The 23,352-nt window shown below is 31.5% G+C and overlaps 1 protein-coding gene across 2 annotated transcripts in view; it reads left to right on the top strand.

Annotated features, from left to right (window-relative positions):
- The window catches only part of LOC117124977 (nuclear receptor-binding protein-like), a 52,014-nt gene that overhangs the window by 15,709 nt on the left and 12,953 nt on the right, over positions 1–23,352 (top strand). Inside the window, exons 3-9 of one of the 2 annotated variants that reach the window (XM_033271326.1) lie at positions 1,776–1,877; positions 9,324–9,454; positions 11,506–11,600; positions 12,048–12,131; positions 14,684–14,722; positions 20,853–21,010; positions 22,270–22,402. In XM_033271326.1, coding sequence (XP_033127217.1) covers positions 1,776–1,877; positions 9,324–9,454; positions 11,506–11,600; positions 12,048–12,131; positions 14,684–14,722; positions 20,853–21,010; positions 22,270–22,402 — 742 coding nt within the window. The remainder of the gene's footprint in view (positions 1–1,775; positions 1,878–9,323; positions 9,455–11,505; positions 11,601–12,047; positions 12,132–14,683; positions 14,723–20,852; positions 21,011–22,269; positions 22,403–23,352) is intronic. The other variant, XM_033271327.1, reaches the window with a different exon arrangement.

Below are 23,352 nucleotides of genomic sequence, written 5' to 3'. Positions count from 1 at the left end.
TGTAGGAGGGTAATTGGAGACATTAACAACACAAAGGGAGTTAATATGGCTATATGCCGACGTCAAAGAACTCTTATTTCCTGATTTACTCAATCCTTACAACGTATCATTGGCTACCGTAAGCTCATGCACTTTAATAGTTTGGCCAAGTTTCACCAATTTTTATGCCAACTTGGATGCTTACCATAAGCCTATAGCAATAAGAGAAAAAATTGGGCCTAGAAAGAACAAATATATGTTGTATGATTCATTTTAAACCTGGATCAAGGAATAAGGTTCTTACTTCAGTATTTTAAATAAACTCATATACTGTACTTACCAGAAGTATACCCCAGTGTAACTTTATGGCAGATATTAATGTTTTTTGTGACTCCTGAGCCGTCATGCCAAATGAATAAAATAAAATAAAAAATAAAATAAAATAAACTGTCACTGTAACAGAAAATTGGTAGTGTGGACAAAGTTTTGCTCCAAAACATTAAAACTTGCTGTAAAACAATATTAACATAAAATATACATTTTAACAATTACCTTCACTGGGTTTGGATGATAATGAGAAGAAAATATATTGGTAAATCAAGCAAGCTTGATTATTTTTCCTATAAAAATTCTCAAAATCTAACTTTGGCCAAAATTTCCTCTGGAACTATAAAATCAGTTATTGTCAACATATCCAATTAAATGATTGTTACCGCTGCCACCATGTAATGTTGTAATGTTACCTTTGATAACTTAATGAATTGAATTGGAGCCACAAAAAGAAAGGACATGCAGTCCATATGTACAATATTTACAAAACTTGTTTATTTCACAGCTCTCTAAAAAAAAAAAAAGTTCCAGTCCATCTACTGTATCTCTAACTCTCCATTTCATCTACAGTATGTTACATAATTTTTTTATATCCTGCCGAAACTCCTCTCCCTAATTCCAAGTTCAATATCCTCTTTCTTAACTGCAGCAAAATTTAAAGATTGCTGGACCATTTCTTACTTTTTCACACCACAGGAATGTTCTTATCTCTTCCTAAATTGCGGGACTTTGTCAAACAGTTTCACCTAGTTTCACAGTAAACTAACTTAAGGATTCACATACAGTACTTTAACGACTGCAATAATGTGAATTATATTAATAGTATAACATAGGCATAAGGATGACAAGTTAAATATATTAATATTATGGCAAACTGGACCACATTTTTGTGAACTAGCTCTAGATTATTAAAAGCAAATCAATTCGTCTCCATCGCTATGCAATAGATTCCAATGCATCATACTCATGCTTCTGATACCTCACTTCATCCCACTCTCAGATCAATTAAATTATGTCCCAAGCAATTTAAATGTGACTTGCAATCTATAATGAGGCCTAACATGTCTCAACAACCAAATTTGATTTGCACAGTAATGAGTATGTTATGTAATCACAGTCTTGTAATACTTGCTGTATGTCTTTTTATGAAAAATTTCTTTTTTGGTGAACCAACTATTTAAAAAACATACTCTTGCCTGAACATTTCGTTTGCAATCAGCGACCTTTTCAACTGACTGAAGGTGGAAACCTATAGCCTGACAAGCTTGATGTCACCAGTCCGATGATATTTAGCGCCTGTTGAGATATTCCAAGAAGTCCCACCACTCGTTATTTGTTGTTCGAATAAAATTTCATTGTAGATGTTAGCGAGTTTTGTATGACCCTTCATCCCTGTTCATGTTATTTTTTTTTTTTTTGTGTTGCAACTTATGTTTTCCTCTTGTTTTTTTTTCTCTTTTTTCTAGGACCAAATCAAGCAAGTATTTGATAACTTAACCCAACTGGAGCACTCAAACATTGTCAAATTTTATAAGTATTGGATTGATTTGAAGACAGAGAAGCCTAGAGTAAGTATACCGCTCTACTGTAGGCCATCCTTTGTGAGTAAAAAGGGAAGGAATAAGAAATGCATGCATAATAAATGAGGGCCCTTTCATAATAGAAGTGAATTGATAGATCTTCGTTTTATAAGAGATTGCACCAGTTGCCTAGATATTTGATTAATAGAAATGCAGTATCTGATTGAAAAATAATTTGGATGGTCAAAATTGAAGATCGGTATTAAGAAGAGCGGATTTTCTTGCATTGTTGACTGACTCTTTGCCTGCGATTTGCCTGGTACTTTATGTGTGTCACAAGCTCTGATTGTGATTTTCAACCAATGAAATGACTAAGTACAACTTATTGCAATTCACACCAAGTTATATATTTAATTGTCGAATCTTCTGACTATAACAATGAAAAGTAAAAGTATAATATAAAAATAACCCAGAATCATAATTATACAAATATCGAACGGAAATGTTCCTGTTTATAAACAAAATGTTCTCACGGGACGTCTGCTCGGTTCTACCATAGTAACAGATCAACTTAGACGGCTCAATTTCCCCCCAGCTTTCCTACAATAGTTTCATGAAACTTGGGCGTCTCAATTTCACCTCAGTTTTCTTGTAGCACAGTATCCGTAAAACTTGGGCGTCTCAAATCCACCACAGTTTTCTCGGCAGTATTATCCATAAAACTCGGGCGTCTCAATTCCACCACGGTTTCTTGTAATATTTTCATACAACTTGGGTGGCTCAATTCCACCACCTTTTTCTTGTATATATCAAGAATATTGCAGGCTACACACTTAGACACATACTGCAGGATACTTCTCAAATTGAGGATAATTCCAATCTTTTAGGCCTATCTTTAGGCCATTCAAATCATTGGCCTCTCGAGCTACATCACGCTCAGCCAATCTCCCTCAACTGACCTCAACACAGTCCACCCCTCACAATCATCCAAAATTAGCATAAGTAATTTGCATACGCATAATTAAAATTAGTATAAGATCCAAGTAGACACAAAGTGTGAAAAGTATGAGCTTCATCTCCTTCAGGTTAACATATACAGTCTTTCCATATAATAATAATAAATAACTATAATAATAATAATTATAATAACAATAATAATAATATTAATAATAATAATAATAATAATATTAATAATAATAATAATAATCATCACTCTGTGACAATGGGAATATGAGCATAGCAGATAGCCATATATATCCTGAGTTAGTACCACACATATGAGTTGCTACACATTTTCAGTATGGTCCACTTGTACCACACATCTTAAGTGTGTACCACACATCCTGAGTGTGTAAATCTTGAGTATACAGTACCAAATATTTGAGTTTTACCACACATCTTTCATATGTACCACACATCTTGAGTATATACCAAACATATTTCATATGTACCACACATCTTGAGTATGTACCACACATCTTGAATATGTACCACACATCTTGAATATGTACCAAACATCTTGAGTATGTACCACACATCTTGAGTTTGCACCACTGACATAAATATTTACTACATATCTTAACTGCTTCCCACATGCTATAAGGTTTTACAACTCATGTTGAGTGTGTACCTCACTTCTTGAGTATGCACCCTGCAGGACTTCTTGAATGTGTACCATATATCTTGATTGTGTACCATAAGGGCTTACTTAACATATCACTTGCTGATTCAGTGTATAACCAGTAGCTACTCAGAAGGAAAGAGATGATGTTGAGCAGTTGTGGATATGGGTTGCACCTGGGGATACTATGTTGATCTATTTGCCATGGTCCGTAATAAATGATGTTGTAAATCAGGTCATCAGGTGACCTGATTTACGTTTGGAATTTAGAGTGTTGTCTACTAAACAATGATAGATGTTACTTTGCATATTTAAAAGCCTATTAGACTTCAAACCTTCATTGGTAGTCAAACATTTCATAAATAGCTGAGATGAGTTACGTTTCTTGGTAGTAATATTGAAGAAAAAACCCCAACATTCTTTAAACTGATAATAAATTGCTCATTACAGTAGAGAGGATCTTAAAATAAGTTCTCAACTGCCATTGAGGTGCATGCCATGCCAAACTAATTTAGTTTTTACTGAGATATACTTTTTAACCATATACCATTGACTACCAGCCAATTTATAATAAGTATGTATACTGTAGTAACATAAATGGCAATATTGTTTTTTCAAAGCAATTCAAAATTTTAAAATCTTTTTTAGAGAATTAAAAAAAAAATTATTTGGTGGTTACTATCTGTGTAATTGTAAACACAGACAGTAATATACTTTCCTTACAAGTATAGTATAGCACATCTCCACCAAGGTTCGGATCCTTCTTCCCATTGTATGTGTAATAACAAACCATCATTGTTCAACCAATGTTATGAAATATGATCCATATTACAGAGATATAACTGTCTTTTATCATAACTTAACCAGTGTGATTTAATCAATATTTTTATGTTAAATTCCTCTGAAGAATTCTACGTTTCTATAGTGTTTAGGTTTTCCTTACTTGGAATGCGAATTTAACCTTGTGTATGAATAATAAGAAAATCCATTTTAAAAACATGCATTGTATACCATAGCAACCATTAGTCTACAATTATTATAGGCAAAAATAGTTGGATTCATTGAATTGATCATAATATGATATTTCATGTGATTAGCTGTTAATAGAAGTCTGCATATTGGGGAAAAAAAACTTCTGATGATAGTATTTTTTGCAGAACAGAATGCATGTCACATCCAGGGACCATCACATTAATGAACAATACTGTACTGCAGCCAAGTTCAAGTTCCATTAATTGAATTGAAATTTATGGTACTTCAAACCACATACCAACAATACAGAACAGATACAAAAAGATAATGATATGTACAGTTTTAACATGTGTCTTTGTTGGGATTTGAGCCTGCAGCCTCTATTTTCCACGCCATTTGAAAAACAGTGCATAAAACTATAATTTTAATATTAGATTTTGCTACTGAAATGTATTCCTGGTAAAATATGTTATAAATAGAAGGTAAGTAAAAGCAAGTGTCATACACCTAGATGGTCACTAACTGGAGATTTAACCCCCAAAACTTTCTTCTATACAATTGACCTAATTTGAATATTATATATTATTTATGTATATTTGTACAGTACAAAAAGCTAAAAAATAAAATAATGGTTTAAAAAGATTTTAAAAAAATCTAATTACACCAAAGTGAGTGGTAAATAGGCCTACCACTTGCAAATGCTGGCTTATTTTTTTTTTTATTGGATTCCACAAACAATTATAATACACCAACAATTAACAATTTATTATGTTTAAAAATTTGGTTGTTTACAGAATGATTTATACTGGCTAATCATTATCTATATAGAAAATGTTCTTAAATACAAAATGCCTTTAGAACAAAATGACTACATGGTCATTGAACAGCTTAGCTGACAGCTTCGCATTCAACAATTTTCAAATGATGTCTTGCACATTGTAATTTCCATACTGTAGCTTCCCAAACAAAATATTATTGATTATGCAATAATAAAAATTGTATTGAAATAAAAATGTTTTGACCCTACCAGATGTCAAAACTCCTGAATAATGCAGTACAAACCTACCACTGACTTTGTGAGATCATTCAGTGCAGCAGATGCATGGTACCTTGAGGTCGGGGTTCAGAGGCCATGATACACTGAGGTCGGGAATTAAACGCCAAAATGTCCATTTCACTTTTGTGCTTGTACATTGCAATTTGTTGTACATTTGTCTCTTCACTTAAAAATCTTGTATCAGTAAAAACAGATAAATAATTGTCTAAAATTTAATAGGATAATTTTCATTTACAGGTACTTTTTAAATTGGAAAGCAGTGTTTTGGTTGAACTTTTGATATTTTTTATCTTAGGTTTTACCATACACACATAAATATTTTCTTCACACTGAATATGAACCAATCAATCATTTTATTCATCAAAATCACACAAATTGTACAATAGCAATATAATAAAAATCATAAAGATGAAAGCGACCTCCAAAAAACACCAGAGAGCTTATAATAGGAGGCGCAAAAAGAAGCTAGTTACTATTTAACAACATAGACCGAAATAAAATAATAAATATAAAATTTAATAAGTATTAAAAAAGTAAGAAAGAGGAAAAAGGTGAGCAACTCTAATTTTTATATCTATACATACATGGGCTTCACCGTATTACCCTTGATGTTAGGATTCCTTTACCTAAACAGAGTTTAAATAGAGAAGTATCTCATAGAGAGGAGCAGTTTTGTGGACGAATACACTCACGGATAGTCAACAAAACGCAACCTAAACAAATTAAAGAAGTTTATTTTCATGTTGTAATTCTATATTCCTCAATTTTAATTGTTGATAGTTTTGTACTTAATTCATTTTCATAAAAAAATAATTGTACTTTATCTTTAAATTAAACTTTTTTCCTTTATGTTTAGGAATCCTTCTCATACAGTGTATGTTTAACACATTCTAAAAATATCCATATTGATTGTTGTGTTTATTTTCTCACTATTAAATTGACCAGGCCAAGGTCAATTTTGTTTGGTTATTTTTTACCTATTAGGTTTCTACACCTAAAGATCTGCTAATCTGGCATACCATTATTATTCAACCGTGAAGGTTAAATTATGAGGGTGTTAAGGGGAAAACCGACCCTTCACTGAACAATAATTGATTATTTATTAATTTATTTTTCGTTTTAATTATACAATAATTCTAAGTATGTGTACATATTATATACACTGTATATGCTCTACACAAAGAGGAGGTGAAAAGTTCAAAATTTTAACAAAAATTTGAATACTTTATTTTTACATGATTGACACACCTGTACTAACATTAATATGTTTTCTTAGTAATATTTCATGGTTGATTCAATTTTGACTGTCAAGTTCATTCTAGGAAGGTGAAACACCTTCATTAATACAACATAACACATACCTGTAATCCCAAACAATAGTTTTCATGTAATTCCATTTATGTTATGGTGCTCAGTTTTAAATGTTCCTGAATGTCAGGAAGGCTGTGGGAGTTAATAGGTTTCCCCAACAGTGGCTATAACATCCCTTCCCATCTCTGATTAAAAATTATTCAGTGGTTTATGTAAATGTTGTGTCACTCAATATTTGAAAACTAAGTTTTATTTTGTGTGTGGTTGTGTACAAAGGAAGTAGTCAGCATCATAAGCCTCAGACTTGGGAGACTACCATCCCCTCTAATTGCAAATGCTTATTGTTGTGTCACTGCTGTGGTATAGCAGTCTTGTGTCCAAGTTCTATCTGGAACCATAAATTGAATTCTGCAATTTTTTTTAATTTTATTAATTTGTTCCCTCCTTGATAATCCAACAGCAAGTACACTCACCAGTTATTACAGAATTGGATGATTCTCTATAATATATTTCACAGGATTTGAACCCAGAAACTTGCTATTGGAGGACTAGCACCAAGCTATAGCTCCACCCTTTATTAGCATATTTTTTTTTTGCAATTTTCTCTCCTTCTCAGTCAGATTTGGATTGATGTTGGTTGAAAGCTGTATGTTAAAATAATGAGTCTAGAATAGTCACATGAGGCTAGTGTATGCTTTTAATTGGTCATCCCAGTAGCATCATTATAGTTCACACTGAAACATTGTCATAGAAATTTCAACTTGTCATTGAATGAATTCCTTAGATATCTTACTGTATTTAAGACAACATATATATTCTGCTGTAGAAAGTGATTGTACTTTTCTTACAACTTTGCACAAGTTCTTAAATTTAAGTTCATCATCTGGTACCTTGCTAAAGTGCAGGTAATTGTTTATATTTCCTTTGAAAATATCTTCCACTATTCTTTAGTTTTTACAACAATACAGTAAAGTTTTCTTTACCTATCTTGATGAAATATGGAAAAGTATTGCAAGTAATAATATAATATACTGTACAAAAGGTCTATTTTGATTATAGCTATTAATTAACATCTTGAAGAATCTGATAACCTTTGTTGTTATTGTTGGGTGAAATAATTATATTGGTTTATCAAAACATGTTAATAATTATTCATTAAGCACCTGTATTGCCAATCTGTAGATTGTTTTTCTTGTCAATGTACAATAACAAGAATCAAACCTTTTATCTAACTGTATGAACAATTGCAAAATGACTTCTAAAAATACTTACTATTCTTATCAGACATTGTTTAATATACTGTACAGTAAGCCACAATTTTGCATTGATTGTTAATTAAGATTGTAAAAGATTCCTTTATTGTTTGTTTTATTGATACTGTATGCTAGTAATGAAATGTGCAGTTCCAAAAAAACTACTAATGCTGTTTTCTGTGTTTCTCATAAAAAAAAATATGGCTTTTGAGTAGAAAAAAAAATACAATTACAGGTAATTACAAAAAAAGCAATCAGAGGTGTTCTATTTTTTTTTTGGTATTTTAACTTATGGACCGAGGTTAGTATTACAGTATACTAACTTGTTGGACAACTTGAAACCAGAAAAAGGAAAAGGAAGATGAATCAAGATCTAACATAATTGTCTGTTTCATTACGGAGTTTTCATCATCATTTTCCTTCATCAGATAATTGACGAATCACTTGGTGATGGCTCTTACTACATCCTGTAAGAATGTTATGCACGCAGGAACGCTCGCTGTTCCACGCACATTTTTAATGTTGTGTTTCAATTATCATTCATGATGACATACTGCATCCTGTTGCTGTGCTCTTAGCAAATAAATGTATTCATGACATTTGAACATAATGTATTGAATGTACTGATGGTAACGAATACTGCCTCTCTTACTGTAGATACGATTATTTAATTCTAGAAAAATATGTTGACACCCAGTATGCCGTGTACCTGCAGGGCGTACTGTTTACTGTACAGTGCTATCTCTCATCACAGTTTATTGAACATACAAAAATGCCCTGACTTCGAGTACATACCCTGTTTTCTAATCGGATTTGGATAGAATTTAATATTAAATGCATCAACATTTTTGTTTTGACACATTGCGCAGTTCTAAGGACGGTTGGACAACGACCTATCTTTGCTTGCTTTTTTATTTCCTACAGAAAATCATTGTTCTGAAAGAAATATAGGAAAATCAATTTATACTTGAAAGACAGAATAGAATAAATGTAATAAGGACTTTGAGACATGTAAATAAATTTTCTATTGAATACTATATATTTTGCATGAAATTTTAAATGTATAAAAAGTGGGAAAATAAAACTAAATTTGATTGGATTTGAGATGTATTTAAAAGAATGTTTTACTTTAACATCATCATAAAACTGAAATTATAAATAAATATTGAATACTGTATTATAATATATGTATTAAATGTGATTTAATTGATTTTATTTGATTATGATTATTTGATAATGGTATAAATTTTTTTGTTGAATTTTTTTTTTGTATGTTTCAGGTTATTTTCATTACTGAGTACATTACTTCTGGATCATTGAAGCAGTTTTTAAAGAAAAGCAAGAAAAATAGGAAGGTCATCCAATCAAAATCTTGGAAGAGATGGTGTACACAAATATTATCTGCCCTCAGGTAACAAGACCTACAACATCTATTGCTCATATTCAAATAAGAAGAAATCATTTGCATTTTTGTACAACAAAGACATATACAATATTATATGAAGAAGGTCTTGGAGAGATAGTCTTGGAAGGATTAAATGCCATTTAGAAAAGCGAACACAAGACTTAAAACGGAAGTGGTTGAATTCAAGTTATTTAATATAGATTTACAGACAGCTTGTTGTTGCACAAGACATATGTTTTTATTGCATTCAATAGTATTGCCTGTGGTTATTATTTAAGGTTTGTTCTGATGACCATCTGTTCCAATTGATTCTCATTTAAATATACAACATTTTGAGCTGAAATTTATCCTGTTTAAATAAAACATCCAGAATACTTCACACTTTGGTTGGCTAAATCATCTTATAACATGTACAGCAGACTAACTTCTCTGTTAGGTTTTTACTTCTTTGGTGTTTCAAGTTTTTTTTCAGTCTGTTAATAAATTTGATACATACCATGGATTTTAACAACTGAACTCTTCTGGTTGAATAGTAGTCAAAACAAGGCCTAGGCTTATAATACAAGTAAAACAATTGTTGACCTAATTTCACTGTGTTTGGGCGACTAATTTTTTGTAGCCTTATTATAAATGTGATGATGATGTATATTTAAGCCAATTTAAAAAATTGATATGGGAATCGAGGTCAATTTTATGACCTAGTTAGAGGAGCATTTTAACAGTTAGTGAATTGAATTATTTGAGGATTTGTTATCTGTATTAAGTTGTTCTCTCTTTATTGATAATTTACCTCCTCTGGTTCATACATTACATAGCAATTTGCACATCCCATCTATAATTTTACTTACGATGCATCATATGGTTAATTTGTGTACTGTACAGTACATGCTGTTAATTGAGGAAAGGAAATGGCCTCATTTGTTGTTGGTTTGTCAATTTAATACCTCTTTGGTCATACTCTGTTGTGCAGGTAGTGTCTATTGGCTTCCAACCAAAAGTAGTTGCTGCATAGCTCTGATCTACAAAGTCAAATTTACTAGCGTGGAGATTCATGCAGTGGGACGTCAATACTTCCTAGGGAATGGGGATGGTTGAACATTGTGTATCCATGGTTACCATGAATCCACAAACTTTTGAGTGACAGATTATAATACTGGTGTAGATTTGAAATTCCTTCTCAATTGCAATGTTATGGAATAACACGACAGATTGTCATTTCATTCATTTATTCTTCATTTCATAAACAAAGTACATATAAAATATAACTAAAAACAAATATACATTATATCGAAATACTGTACAATGAATAAAATACTGGTATAGATTTGAAATTCCTTCTCAATTGCAATGTTATGGAGTAAACATGTTCATTAAAAAGAAGTATCTGCTTCAAGGAAAACTCACTGAAGCATATCGATGAAATCCTTCAGTATTGTTAATAGTATTTTTGTATTCAGATTTATAGGTCTTAAAATGTTCTCGCCCCCCCAAAGTTAATTACCATTCTGTTATACTTGACAGATTCCAACTAATGTTTGTCCATCCACATGGCACCATATTTCTGCATTCTCTGTGACATTGTTTTCTGGTAGAAATTTATGAGATGTTTTTGTTTATCAATGTTTTTTTGGTTTTTTTTTAACTTTCTGTTTTCCATTGTGTGTAAGTGGTTTGGCACATTGGAAATGGTTTGGTTTCCTAACCTCGAGGTCGGGGTTTCAATCCGTCGCTGTGCAATTCGCTTGTGTCCTTAAGCAAGGCACTTTATTATCTCCATTACTTCAGTCTTCCCAGCTATAGATATATCAATGGGAGTGACCTGCGGTAGACTGTCATCCCACCCAAGGGGATCATCATACTCCAATGTGCTGTATGCTAATTAAAACTGGAGATAAGTTCCAGCACCTATGGGCTCTAGTGGCTTGTCAAAGAGTTACTTTTTTTCCATTGAATGAACTAACCATCTGATGTTGAATTGTTAAATATCCTTCTTTGTGTGCTCTCTATTTTTATGAAATATAAATTTTTGAAAATGTTCAATTTTGTTTATCTTCAAGCTATCTACATTCTTGTGAACCACCCATTACTCATGCAAATCTGACGTGTGATGCAATCTTCATTCAGCATAATGGGCTTATCAAGTTTGGCTCAGGTATGAACAATATTATACAATTTCACACTATAGAAAACTTGAATTGCTCTCCAGATGAACTTGTGAAACAATGGATTTTTGATTAATGTTAACACACCTTTCATATACCATTTCAAATTATAGATCACTTTTGGACTAGTGTTTCCATTGTCTTGAGTAGCCTTTGTCTATAATTAAAATAATTAAGATAAAAAAACAAATTTTGTTAATTTGGGACCACAGAAATGTAGTCTTAGTATTTGGAGGGATCGGTTAGAGGGAGACCCGTACTTATTTTTCTATTATATCCCATTTTGAATATGAATATGAACCACTTTATTCCAGTTACATAAAATATAATACAAATTGAAGTTTAATATAAGAATATGAAAGTAATCAGTGGCCAATCAATAAAAAAAAACAGGAAAAATAAACTAACTGAAACAATTAAAATTATCTTGTTAACAGTTGCTCCCTACACAATACAGAAGCATGTAAAGACGTATAGAGAAGAGCAGAAAAATATCTACTATATTGCACCTGAGTATGGAGGTTGGTTTTAAATCCTTCTTTTACATTTCAAACATTAATTCTACTTTTTCTTTCCCATTTGTCTTTCTTTTTATCACATCCTACAATTAGTTGCTACTGGTAATGCTTCACCGTGTGTTTTCGAAGTATTCATTTTTTATTTAACATTAAAGTATATATTTTTGTGTATTTACAACTAGTATGTGGTACTTTTTATTGACATATTGGCATCAATTATGCTATTTATAGTACATTCTTCATTTAATATACACTTTTAAGACCAGATACTCTAATTGCTTAAGATGTTTTTAAGGTACAGTAGAACCTCGATTTTACGTACGGTACGGGACCAGAGGGCGTACGTAAATCGGGGGATTCGTAAAAAAGAGGTTGGGTTAAATTTGTGGTAACCTTTGACCTAGTAATACGTACGTAACGCTCAATAAACGTATGTACGAACGAACTATGATACCTAGGCTAGACCTAGCCTCTAGGCATAGGCCTACGAATAAAACCATGTGTTTAGTGTTTTTATTCATCACTTTACGACGTCATAATAAAGTGTTCAAATAAAACCATGTGTCTAGTGTATTAATTCATCACTTTATATCTTTTATTTAACTAAAATAAAGAACATGAAAATATTGTAAGATTGCCTATACGACAAAGGTATAACTTGGAAATTCCCCTTCATGCCTATTCTAAACAACAGAGATGTGGTATTGTCTGGGCCTGTTGAGACAAACAAAACCCATGTGCGCTGCACTGGGCGAGCCAACCAATTAGCGTTCGTGTACGTGAAACAGCAACCATGTGCTATGCACTGGGCGAGCCAACCAATTAGCGTTTGTGTACGAAACTATGTCTACCCAGCTTCGTGTAGAAAATTCGACCAGACGAGTCTAAGGAGGAAAACAATAATTTTGAGCACCATCGGTAGTTGTTCATCTCACTCAGTTCACGTGGTTTTAGATTATAACAACCCGGTATTAGACTCAATCAACGTTGCTGTTATAATGAAAATACGTTGCATTATGGTTTGTTTATTGTTATACTTTATTGTTATATTCTTTTTACTTATGGTTGCTCTCAAAAGGGCCGTTTGTTTTGAATATTTTCGGGATTTTTGATGACGTCATCGTCCATACGAGGCGTACGTAAAACAGAGGGTTCGTATAACTGGGGTGCGTAAAAACGAGGTTCTACTGTATGTAATTATTTTGAACTGACATGACTTTGCCTACAAAAGTAGTTAGGTTTTTTTTTGTTTTTTACATAGGTTTTCCACTTATTAAAACGAAAGTGGCCAGCTTACTATAGTAGATTGTATTTAATTACAAACTTGCAACTATAAAAAGAAATATTTAGACAAGGGAATTAATAGTTACTAAATTAAGAATTCCAATCTATATATGTTAAATTAAGGTTAAAGGTTAAGAAATGGTAAACACAGCTTAACGTTGATTACTATAGGATGATGGACCGCTTACTTGTGATTGGATGATTCCCTTCCAACTTGAACTCACTCGTTATCTGACATTATTCCGCTGAGCCTAAGTTTGATAGATGGTGGATACGTGAAAATTTATCCTCCTCTAATGTTTTCTAATTCAGGTTTGACAGATATAAATGTTTGGTTTACGGCATTGAAAGACAGTTTAATTAGAGTTGGTGTTTATATGTCACTTATGTAATCAATAAATTTTATATGTTTCATACAAGTTCTTCATGACTTATTTTGTTTAAATTTAATCAATAATTTTGTTAAGTTTTCTTAAACTTTCAAACAATTATGTTACTAATCCAAATATTTTAATATTCCTAGAATAATAATAATCAAAATAGTAGTGTTAAAATTAATTTTGTTAATATTTACATATTTGAATTTTGACAATGAAGGTCTATTGTTTGTTTATAACCCTTGACCTTCATTTTAGACGTGCACATTCAAGACTACAAGATAGCTTTCCAAATATTAGAATTTTACCACAGAACAATTATAATATGCTCAGAATTGATTAATACAGCAGAAATGTAATAGATTCTCTTTACTGTTTTGACTTTTAACAAGTCTGCCTCTGTGTGATTGGAAACCAAAATCTGAAATTTTAATACTGTTTGTGTTATTTCCACAAAACAAAATATAATGTGTTACAGTACTACTACTCCCACACACACTTAATTACAACACTCCAGAATCTGAAATAATTATCGCTTCACGTTTATTAATTATTCAAGGAAATTCTAATACGTTGTGTACAAGCTGTTGCTAAGATAAATTGGTTCCATTGTAACTATTCTGTGTACATTTTTTGTTTTAATTGTTTCCATGTATGTATATATAGTACTCTAAAATTTGTATATACATTGTTTGCATTTAGATTTTTCAATTTACCTGTGATATCAATGCATACTATTGCATGAAAACTACCATGAGAGAAGTGCTCAATAACTCTTCCTCTCTGTACTTATTTATTAATATCAGTTATTTATTCAACTATTTAGAAATCATGGAAATTTGTGTTTGTTTAAATTAAAGAAAACATTGTAAATATGTTTCTTGTTAAATTCAGAAGTAACTGGGAATAGTCACTGTGGCCTTTGCTGCAATCGTAAGTAACCTGTATACATGACACGTCAATATTTTGTCAGTTTTCCCTGTGAATTCTGTGATGATTTGAATCTTTGCATTAAAGTCTAATCACTTAGGCCTCCAACAACCTATTAAATCCCTCTTTAATTTCAAATCTCTGCCCTTAATAACACCTTAAAAAATGACTTGCTATCTGTATCTGTATTTTAATACTAATCTGCATGAAGGTATATTTCATATTAATATTTGTATGAACCAGTAGTATTTAAATAGAACTATTTTTCCCCTTCAATAATAAAACCAAAGTGGAATATTTCAATATGATAATCCAATTGAAATATTTCACCAGAGGAAACATGAGGAATTGTAACTATAAGTCTTTGTTGAAAGGCTTCCATACTGATAGGTTAAGAGATTGTGAATTTGACACTCGCTACTGTTCTTCCTTGTATCTTTTAGACAAGGTCCTTTTATATGCATTTCGGTCTACTCAGTAAGTTAAATGGGTACCTGATAGGTGTTTTATACTAACCAAGGTATTTCTAGTTGACCTAATGATATTATGTCAGAATTCTTCTTTTTATATGCTTGTTGAAAGTGTAAACATCCTGATCTCTGCAAACATCTATTGGTTTTGATACAAGCTCTACTGTACTAATAATAATAATAATAATAATAATAATAATTTATTGACAGTCAATTTATATCGGCGGCACTCAACAAGCTGTGTGTCAACTACTACAAATGACTTACTGTAGTGTAAATGTTTAACTAACAACTTAAATTGAATAATACACCAGGAAAATAAAGTCCGCTTAAGAGTGACTACTTTTATATATAAAAAAAGAACAGATTTGGTTATCGCCCACAGTGGCCTAATGCCTATGCACTATTAAGTGGTTGTTCACAGGGCCCCCGACCCATAGAACCCCCGAAGGGCCCTACCCGTAGGATTACGCCGCTGATCGCCCTGCATCATAAACCAATATGGTATACTACAAACCCACATTTTCGTGCGTTCCCACTATAACGAGGATGAGACCATACCGGGCAAAGAGAGTTGACATGCATGAAGGGATGCCAGCCAGCTCGGTCTGGTGAAGCTCTTATTTGAGTATACCCCACATGACATGTACTTGTACTTTAAATGGAATGAGATGGATCCATTTGACACATTTACTCTCATTGGGAACGGTGGCGTTCTCTACCATTGCGAGTTCAGGTATGAATTATCTCAAGAACATTCACGCTAAAATGAGGGGACTCATGTTCTTTGGATTAAAGAATTAATTTTTTGTAATATAATATATTTTGTGTAAATTTACCCCCTTTTTTCATTAGAAACAAGTTCTTGCCACTAGGGTCAATATGGCTTTTTTCATTTGATCCCATATTGCATCCCTATTGTTAGCGATATATTTCCTGTATAACTTCTCCATCTTTCTTTTCCATCTCGTAATTCTTTTAAACAACAGTGCACTGTTATTGCACTGTTGTTATAGCACTGTTGTTATAGTGAATGTTTTATTCCAATTTTTACAGATATTCATTATAGTGTTTCTGAAAATCTGAATGTGCTTGATTTACTTCTTTTTTAAATTACATTTTTCAAATATTTATTATACTAAAATTTTTGTTTATCATAATTATTTTTTTCCATGTTGATCGTGATCGATATTTAAAAAATTTGTTTATGTTTACATTCTTTCATTATTACTAAAATATAAGCAGTTATTTTACAAATTACAATCATTCTTAGATATTAGTGAATTGGCTATAAACTGTTGCCATCACAGGTCACCTGACCTCAACTGCTGTTATTACTTTGGTGAATTTGATGATGGCTTTTGATAGATCAGTAGATATTACTAACAGTGTGAATTGCATCCTAAATAAGGTAAAACTGAAGACATTTAAAGTGGCTTTTCCACAGAATAGCAACGTCCACACTCCATGGCTTCTTGAGACCTAAATATCCTGAGATTTCAGTACTGTGATTGGTTGCAATGCATAATGCCTTAATTATTAAAGAGCGGATATCTAAAGTAGACCTAACTCCCCAGGGTAATTAATCAATGTTTACACAGTTCCCTTAGAGCCTGATTTACTCGCTGCCTCAGTATCCTCATTATGTAGCCTAGCGGTTTATAGTGAATGTGATGAGAAATTAGCATTGAAAATAATTTATATACCGTATATTCTTTTGTATAAGTCCAGGCTTAAAATAGCAAATTACAATAGAAAAACAAGGGGTCGTTTTATACGCACAACACATACAAATTCTGTACGGATCATCCGTAACAGGCAAATTATCTACTGAAATGAAGCTACTAATTCTTAGTATGAATTAATGCAATTTAAAATGCAGGGAAATAAGATTTTGATGAACATGCAATAAAAGCCAATGAAATCCTTTTTTTTTTCCAAAAAATTAGCCATATTTGGCTCCGTTTTTAGCCAGCTCAATTCAATTCAACAATTAATATTATTAAAATAGATAATTAGCATTAATAATTGTATTCAAATTTTGATATTTAATTATTTAACCTAATATAATGGTAATGATTATAATGTATAAAAATAGTAACTATATAAACTAAGTTGGTTAATTTAATATCATTAATATTCTTCTGCACAAATCTATTTCTTGCCCTATGAATGCCTCTTTGCACTTACGTATAATATGCTAGTAGCTTGTTTGCAATATTGTTCTTGTAAAGCAGCATACGGTTTATTAATTAAATAATCCTAGCAGATAACAACATGGACTATATATAGCATATATACTTTTATGTTCATTTTAATTGTTTCTTTTGGTGTTTGGTGCAACCATATGGTAATGTATTGTAGTTGACCATTGAGAATATTTTGGTGTACTTATATCTGTATATACTTACAGCTAGTTTAATTAAATTTTCTTTGAATAGCTTATCCTGTTAAACTATGAACTTTATATTGTGAATAATCATTATTACGTAGGAAATATTATGATTACATTATTAAAATGACAGAATTTCAGTTTCGGTAAAACTAAAAATGGTGATGCAAATTGAAATAGCATCATTACATTCAAATGAACTTCAAATTATAGAGCCAAAAGGTAGAGGTAATACAAATATGATGACAATTTCAAGATTTGTTGAGGTCTCAACTTCCTCATATAGACCGAGATCAACAAGCTCACCATATTTGGGTGTGTAGGAAAATGTATACTCTATTGTAGACTAAACCACAAATTACCATTCTAGTACTGTAGTCAGAAACTACAAAGCCTAATTACCCTTAAAATTTCATCCTTTTTATGGGCATGTTTTTGGATACACAATTTGCATTACTTTTTCTTCAGATACTTGTAATAATACAGTAATTCTAACCAGTAATCTATGAATTGTTTGAAATTAAAAAATAATTAATTTGAATCATTTACATAGAATGTTAAATAGTCTACCTAGGGAGTACTACGTCATTGTACCATGTGATACCGCTTCCTTAGTAAGCATCTATCTACTACTACTAAACAGTCTAAGGCCAGTCGGTGCCACGGTTTTCACAGCATTTTCAACTAATATATCAAAACTTAAATTACCGATTGAAAACAAAATTGTGATCAATTGTTCAAGTAAGTTAGTAGGCATTAATAAAGATAGAATGTTGTAAAATTGTGTATAAAAATTTACATCATTTTAAAGGTTGTGGAGAATGTGGTTAGCTATAGAATGCACTCGGCCGTATTGACCACTGGGGTAGTGTTGCTTAGTAACGAAGAGATGTCACATGTAGGTGTAACGTCAGTGATGTACTCTGTTGGTTTCTTTATTCTTCACTATTATAAGCATGTTCATTGGCTGTCTATTTGTGATGTCAATGCCGTGTATTTCTTGCCTCCTTGACGTTTATAATAAAACCTAGTGTCTGTCTTGTTTTATAATATAATATTGTATGACGATTTTGTCCTTGAGTGAATTTTTTATTGATAAATATTCTTTTAAAATGATGATTGTTTCTTGAGCTCAATCCTTGTTTATGCAGAATGTACATAAACCATGTACATAATTTGAATTGTTTTTATTTTTTTTATAATTATCAAAAATAACTTACTTGTTTGTTCCCAGTACATCAGAATGTGAGGCTTATCCTATTGTCAGGGTTAACGATGCTTTACTTGTAATGATCACTGCTGGACAAGCGGTCAGGGCTCCTGTCCGTGAAGATGCCTTAAATTTTGATGAAATAAGCAAGCTCTCCCCTTTTTTTTTGTTTTTTTTGTTTTTTGAGTTTTTTTTTGCACATTAAAAAGGGTTTGAAATAATCAAAATCTCTGCTAGATCGTTTTTTAAAGTGCCATTAAAATAGCAAGTAAATTTGCTGCGAGATGCTAATGAACAGAAATGATTTTGCCAATTAAAGTACAGTACAGTATTGTGGTTCATAAAACGAAATCAAGTGCATTATGTCATAAACTATTTTTATCAGTATAAATGTGACAAATACAAAGCGGGAGCACAAAGCTAAAATGCTTGCATAACAATACGTAAAAAATAGTAACAAAAATCACCAAACAGAACAGTATGAACAAAATGACATATACAGATGTGCCTTACTGATATATACAAAAATACAAGTATATTAAGACTAAGTTGATGATTAGAAAATTAAGATACAAAAAATATAAAACTGTACAATATTACAAAAGGATAGAGCTACATTATAAATAGAAAGAATAATATTTGCAAAACAATATTAATATCAAAGTCAAACTAAATATTGTTTAAAGGTTTGCATGACTAAGTAATAGTATATACTAATGCTTGCCGTACACCACGTAGATAGTTCTGAAAAGAACTGTTGCTGGTTGAGAATGTTTTGGCGTTTTTATTGAGTTGCTTCTATCGTCTTCAGGAGAATAACAAATTCAAACAATTCTTAAATTTAGGTATTGATGATTAATTAATTATTAAATTGCACAAATTATTTGAATTAAAAAAATGTACAAAAATAACAATATACAAAATAATTTTTGAGTACAATTAAATTTCTTTGAAAATACACTTAATTATTAAAATTATTAAATTGCAGAACATATAACAATTAAGTAACAACAAATCTAATGGAATTATCATAAAAGAAATTACACATAAAATATAGATGAGTTTCAATTGCTGTAAACCATAGCAATGGTTGTACAGCCACTTTAACATACTGTAAACAAATGTTGTCCTTGACCTTCACTGAAATTAAATTGATTTTCAAGGAATTTACATTAATTCCTTTACAATATTTTGGAGAGACATACATATTTATAACGTTTTAGCAAATTTTATTTATTTGTATTCAAATTAAGTCGGCACAATAAATTTGTTTATATTTAATTATCTGTATCTGTTAAATTTTCCCCATGATATAAATTTTATTGTGTGTAATTTTTTCTAATTTTCCATTATTTAAAATGTATTTATATATTTGTAGTGTATATAAAGAAAATTATGATGATTATCTTTCAGTTTGTAGTGGAAAAAAAACATTGCCCCCCCCCCCCTTTATGGCTTTTGAAATGATGTATTTATTTTTATATATGAAATCATACTTTATATTTTTTAACAATTGTTAATGCAGGTAATGTTACACATTATAAATGAGAGTAATTCATCTAGGCATAGGGAATATATTTAGCTTTTCATGGTAAGAACCAGCCTTGATTGAAGCCAGTAGTGAGTGAAGTTTAATATATTTAGATTTATTTGTTTTAAATTACAATTTATTAGCATCTATTTTAGTGGTATTTATACAAAATAACATTGGAGGTAAATTTGATGACGTCATGATTGATGTCATATTATGTTATTTATTTCTAACCACAATACAAATTTATTTTTGGTACTGTATTCCCTATTGAAATAGTACTTTTAACTGTAAATGTCAATGATAAAAATACACATTTTCTTAGTCTAAAATTAATGTTCAACATAAATTTGAAAGCTATATTTGTATTAAGATCAATTTATAAATTCTGAAAGAAAGGTTTTATAAATTAAGAACAATATTTATTGATAGAAATGGTACTTATCGATGGTTTTTTAAATACCATGTTTTGCTTTTATTACATTGAAAAAAATAACTGGAAATAATGTGTTTTCTTAAATTCATTTCAGATCCATCACAAGTCACCACTGCTGTGGATATTTACTCATTTGGGATCTGTGCTCTCGAGATGGCTGTACTAGAGATCCAAGGCAATGGTGACAGCAACAGAATCTCCAAAGAAGCTATCACAGCTGCTCTCAACTCCATAGAAGATCCATTACAAAAGGTAAAATGATGATGTTAATCTATGAATATGCACTGAGTTCTATTATTATAATGGCTGAATAGCTAATCAGCAAATCATACAGAAAAAAGTGGAGCCACAAATGCCAGAGCCAAGTGAGGTACCTGTCTAGATAATTGTTTGTTAGCATTTGTTTAAATTACCAATTCTTGCAATACTTTATAATAATAAATTTAAATTTTACAAAATGATTTTTTTTTTACATCCTTTAACCACCTGTTTGTGCAGTTTGCAGAAGAGTGAGCAATGCTGCGTTGTTTTGATCAACAGGGCTCACAAGTTTTACGCTGTGATGATGTACTGCATCTGTGACATTTTTGACTCTCCAACATGTCATCAGTGGCTTCACTAAAACCAGCCAATGAGCAATCCAGCCATTATGATAGAGATCAATGTGAATATGTAATAACAGTGGTTCTAGAGGATCCATAACAAAGATCGGATAATGATGCTACAATAATAATCTGATAATGATGCTACAATAATAATCTATGAATGTGTAAGAAAAGGGATTCTAGAGGATCCATAACAAAAGATGGGAGATGCTACTATGATAATCTATGAATATTTTAAGTGATTTTAGGAATACTTATAGTACAAAAGATGGGATGATGATTCTATATATTTCAGTATGCTGAAAGTATGTTTAAAATATGGATTCTAGAGGATCTGAAATATAATATACAGTAGTATTTATGAAAAAACCCTAGAGGATCCATTTCAAAATATAAGATGTTTATGCAATGTTGAAGGATAAGGTTTTGTATAAACGGTAAGGGATTCAACAAGATCAACATAGTGTGCTATGTGAAACTCTGTTGATCAGTGATCAATGGCGCCACCAGCGAGGGACATGGTGGCTAAAGTGCTCTCTACCCTGCATCAGTTTTTTATTCTGTCATAATACATGGTAAAATGTATAATTAAAATGGTCCATTATTTCTCTGTTTTTGTAGCCACATGGGAATTAGCTCTCTAGGCCCCCACCAGGACTTCACCCTTAGACCCTCTTTGTCTGTTCTAAATTATCAGACCTCTCATCAAACAGCTTTGCCCTCTTCCCCCCAGAAGGCAATTGCATGCGCCACCATAGGTGTTTGAAGGATGTCTGACTGTCTCAGTAAACGTACATTTTAATCCAAGATCACAAACCACTTGTACAGTATACCACAAATATTAAATTCCTAAATGTTTTAACAGGTATTTTGAAATTTTACAAATTAATTTGTTTCTGTTTCTAGGATTTCATTGAGAAGTGTCTGGAGGAGGATCCCAAGAAAAGAATAACAGCACGGGAACTACTTCTACATAAAGTTCTCTTTGAAGTTCACTCACTCAAACTGCTGGCAGCTCATAGTGTTGTACAATATGAACGTAAGATCAGTATTACATGTCACCATTTCTATATACTATTATACAAAGTAACAATAATAAAAATATATTAAGACAATATATAACACAGAGATATAATAATAATTTTCTATAAAAAAAAAATAGAAGAATTAACATTTTTTGTAAATTAATAATATAGAAATTTTTTGCCAAGGGACGCAAGGCACAAAATTCGATTTTAATTTGCTCCATTGATAAATGTTAAATTCATTCGTTCTTGAATTTCATATTGTTTATGGTTATCATTATTTTTTTTAAATAATGAAAGAAGATATTCTCAGAGGAAGCAAGCATTAATAATTCCATTTTAAACTATCACTTTTCTGTCAGCTATGAAAGTAATATCCAACATCGTGACCTACTGTATGATAATGTCAAATTTCATTCATGTTAAGCCGAAAATAAGGGTTGTTTCTCACTCAGTAGCTTTCAATCCGCATTCTCTGACCTTCTTCAGCTGAGTGACATTGGCATTTAGTCAATGCCTATGTCACCAATGATGTAATGATGATGATTGCGCTCTGTGGTGATGCACAGCAGAATGTCCACCGTCCCCTCCCCTTCTCCTGGGCCTGGGGGTTGTTGTAGGAGCTTGTACGCCTCTGTCATCGCTGTTCATGGTGTTCTTGTCACCATTACATCATCGGTGACATATACATTGGCTGCACAGGCCAATGTCATTTAGCTGAAAAGGTCAGAGAATGCGGATTGAAAGCTACTGGTAAGAAACAACCCTTATTTTTGGCGTAACATGAATATTTGATATTATCTTACAACACTTAAAGCTAAATGAAATTATTTAATCATTGTGACCTATGATAATAACTTTGCAATGAAGAATAATTTCCACTCATATCAATAAGATAATTTTTTTTATTTACGTTTTTCTATTTAAAAAAAAACAAAACTATTATCCTGTTTAAGAAGTAGTT

Source organism: Anneissia japonica, unplaced genomic scaffold, assembly GCF_011630105.1.
Source record: "Anneissia japonica isolate Jap-2015-1 unplaced genomic scaffold, ASM1163010v1 scaffold288249_len478412_cov200, whole genome shotgun sequence".
Classification (NCBI taxonomy): domain Eukaryota; kingdom Metazoa; phylum Echinodermata; class Crinoidea; order Comatulida; family Comatulidae; genus Anneissia; species Anneissia japonica.
Note: the sequence above shows the minus strand (reverse complement) of the source record. Positions and strands in the feature narration are given on the sequence as shown.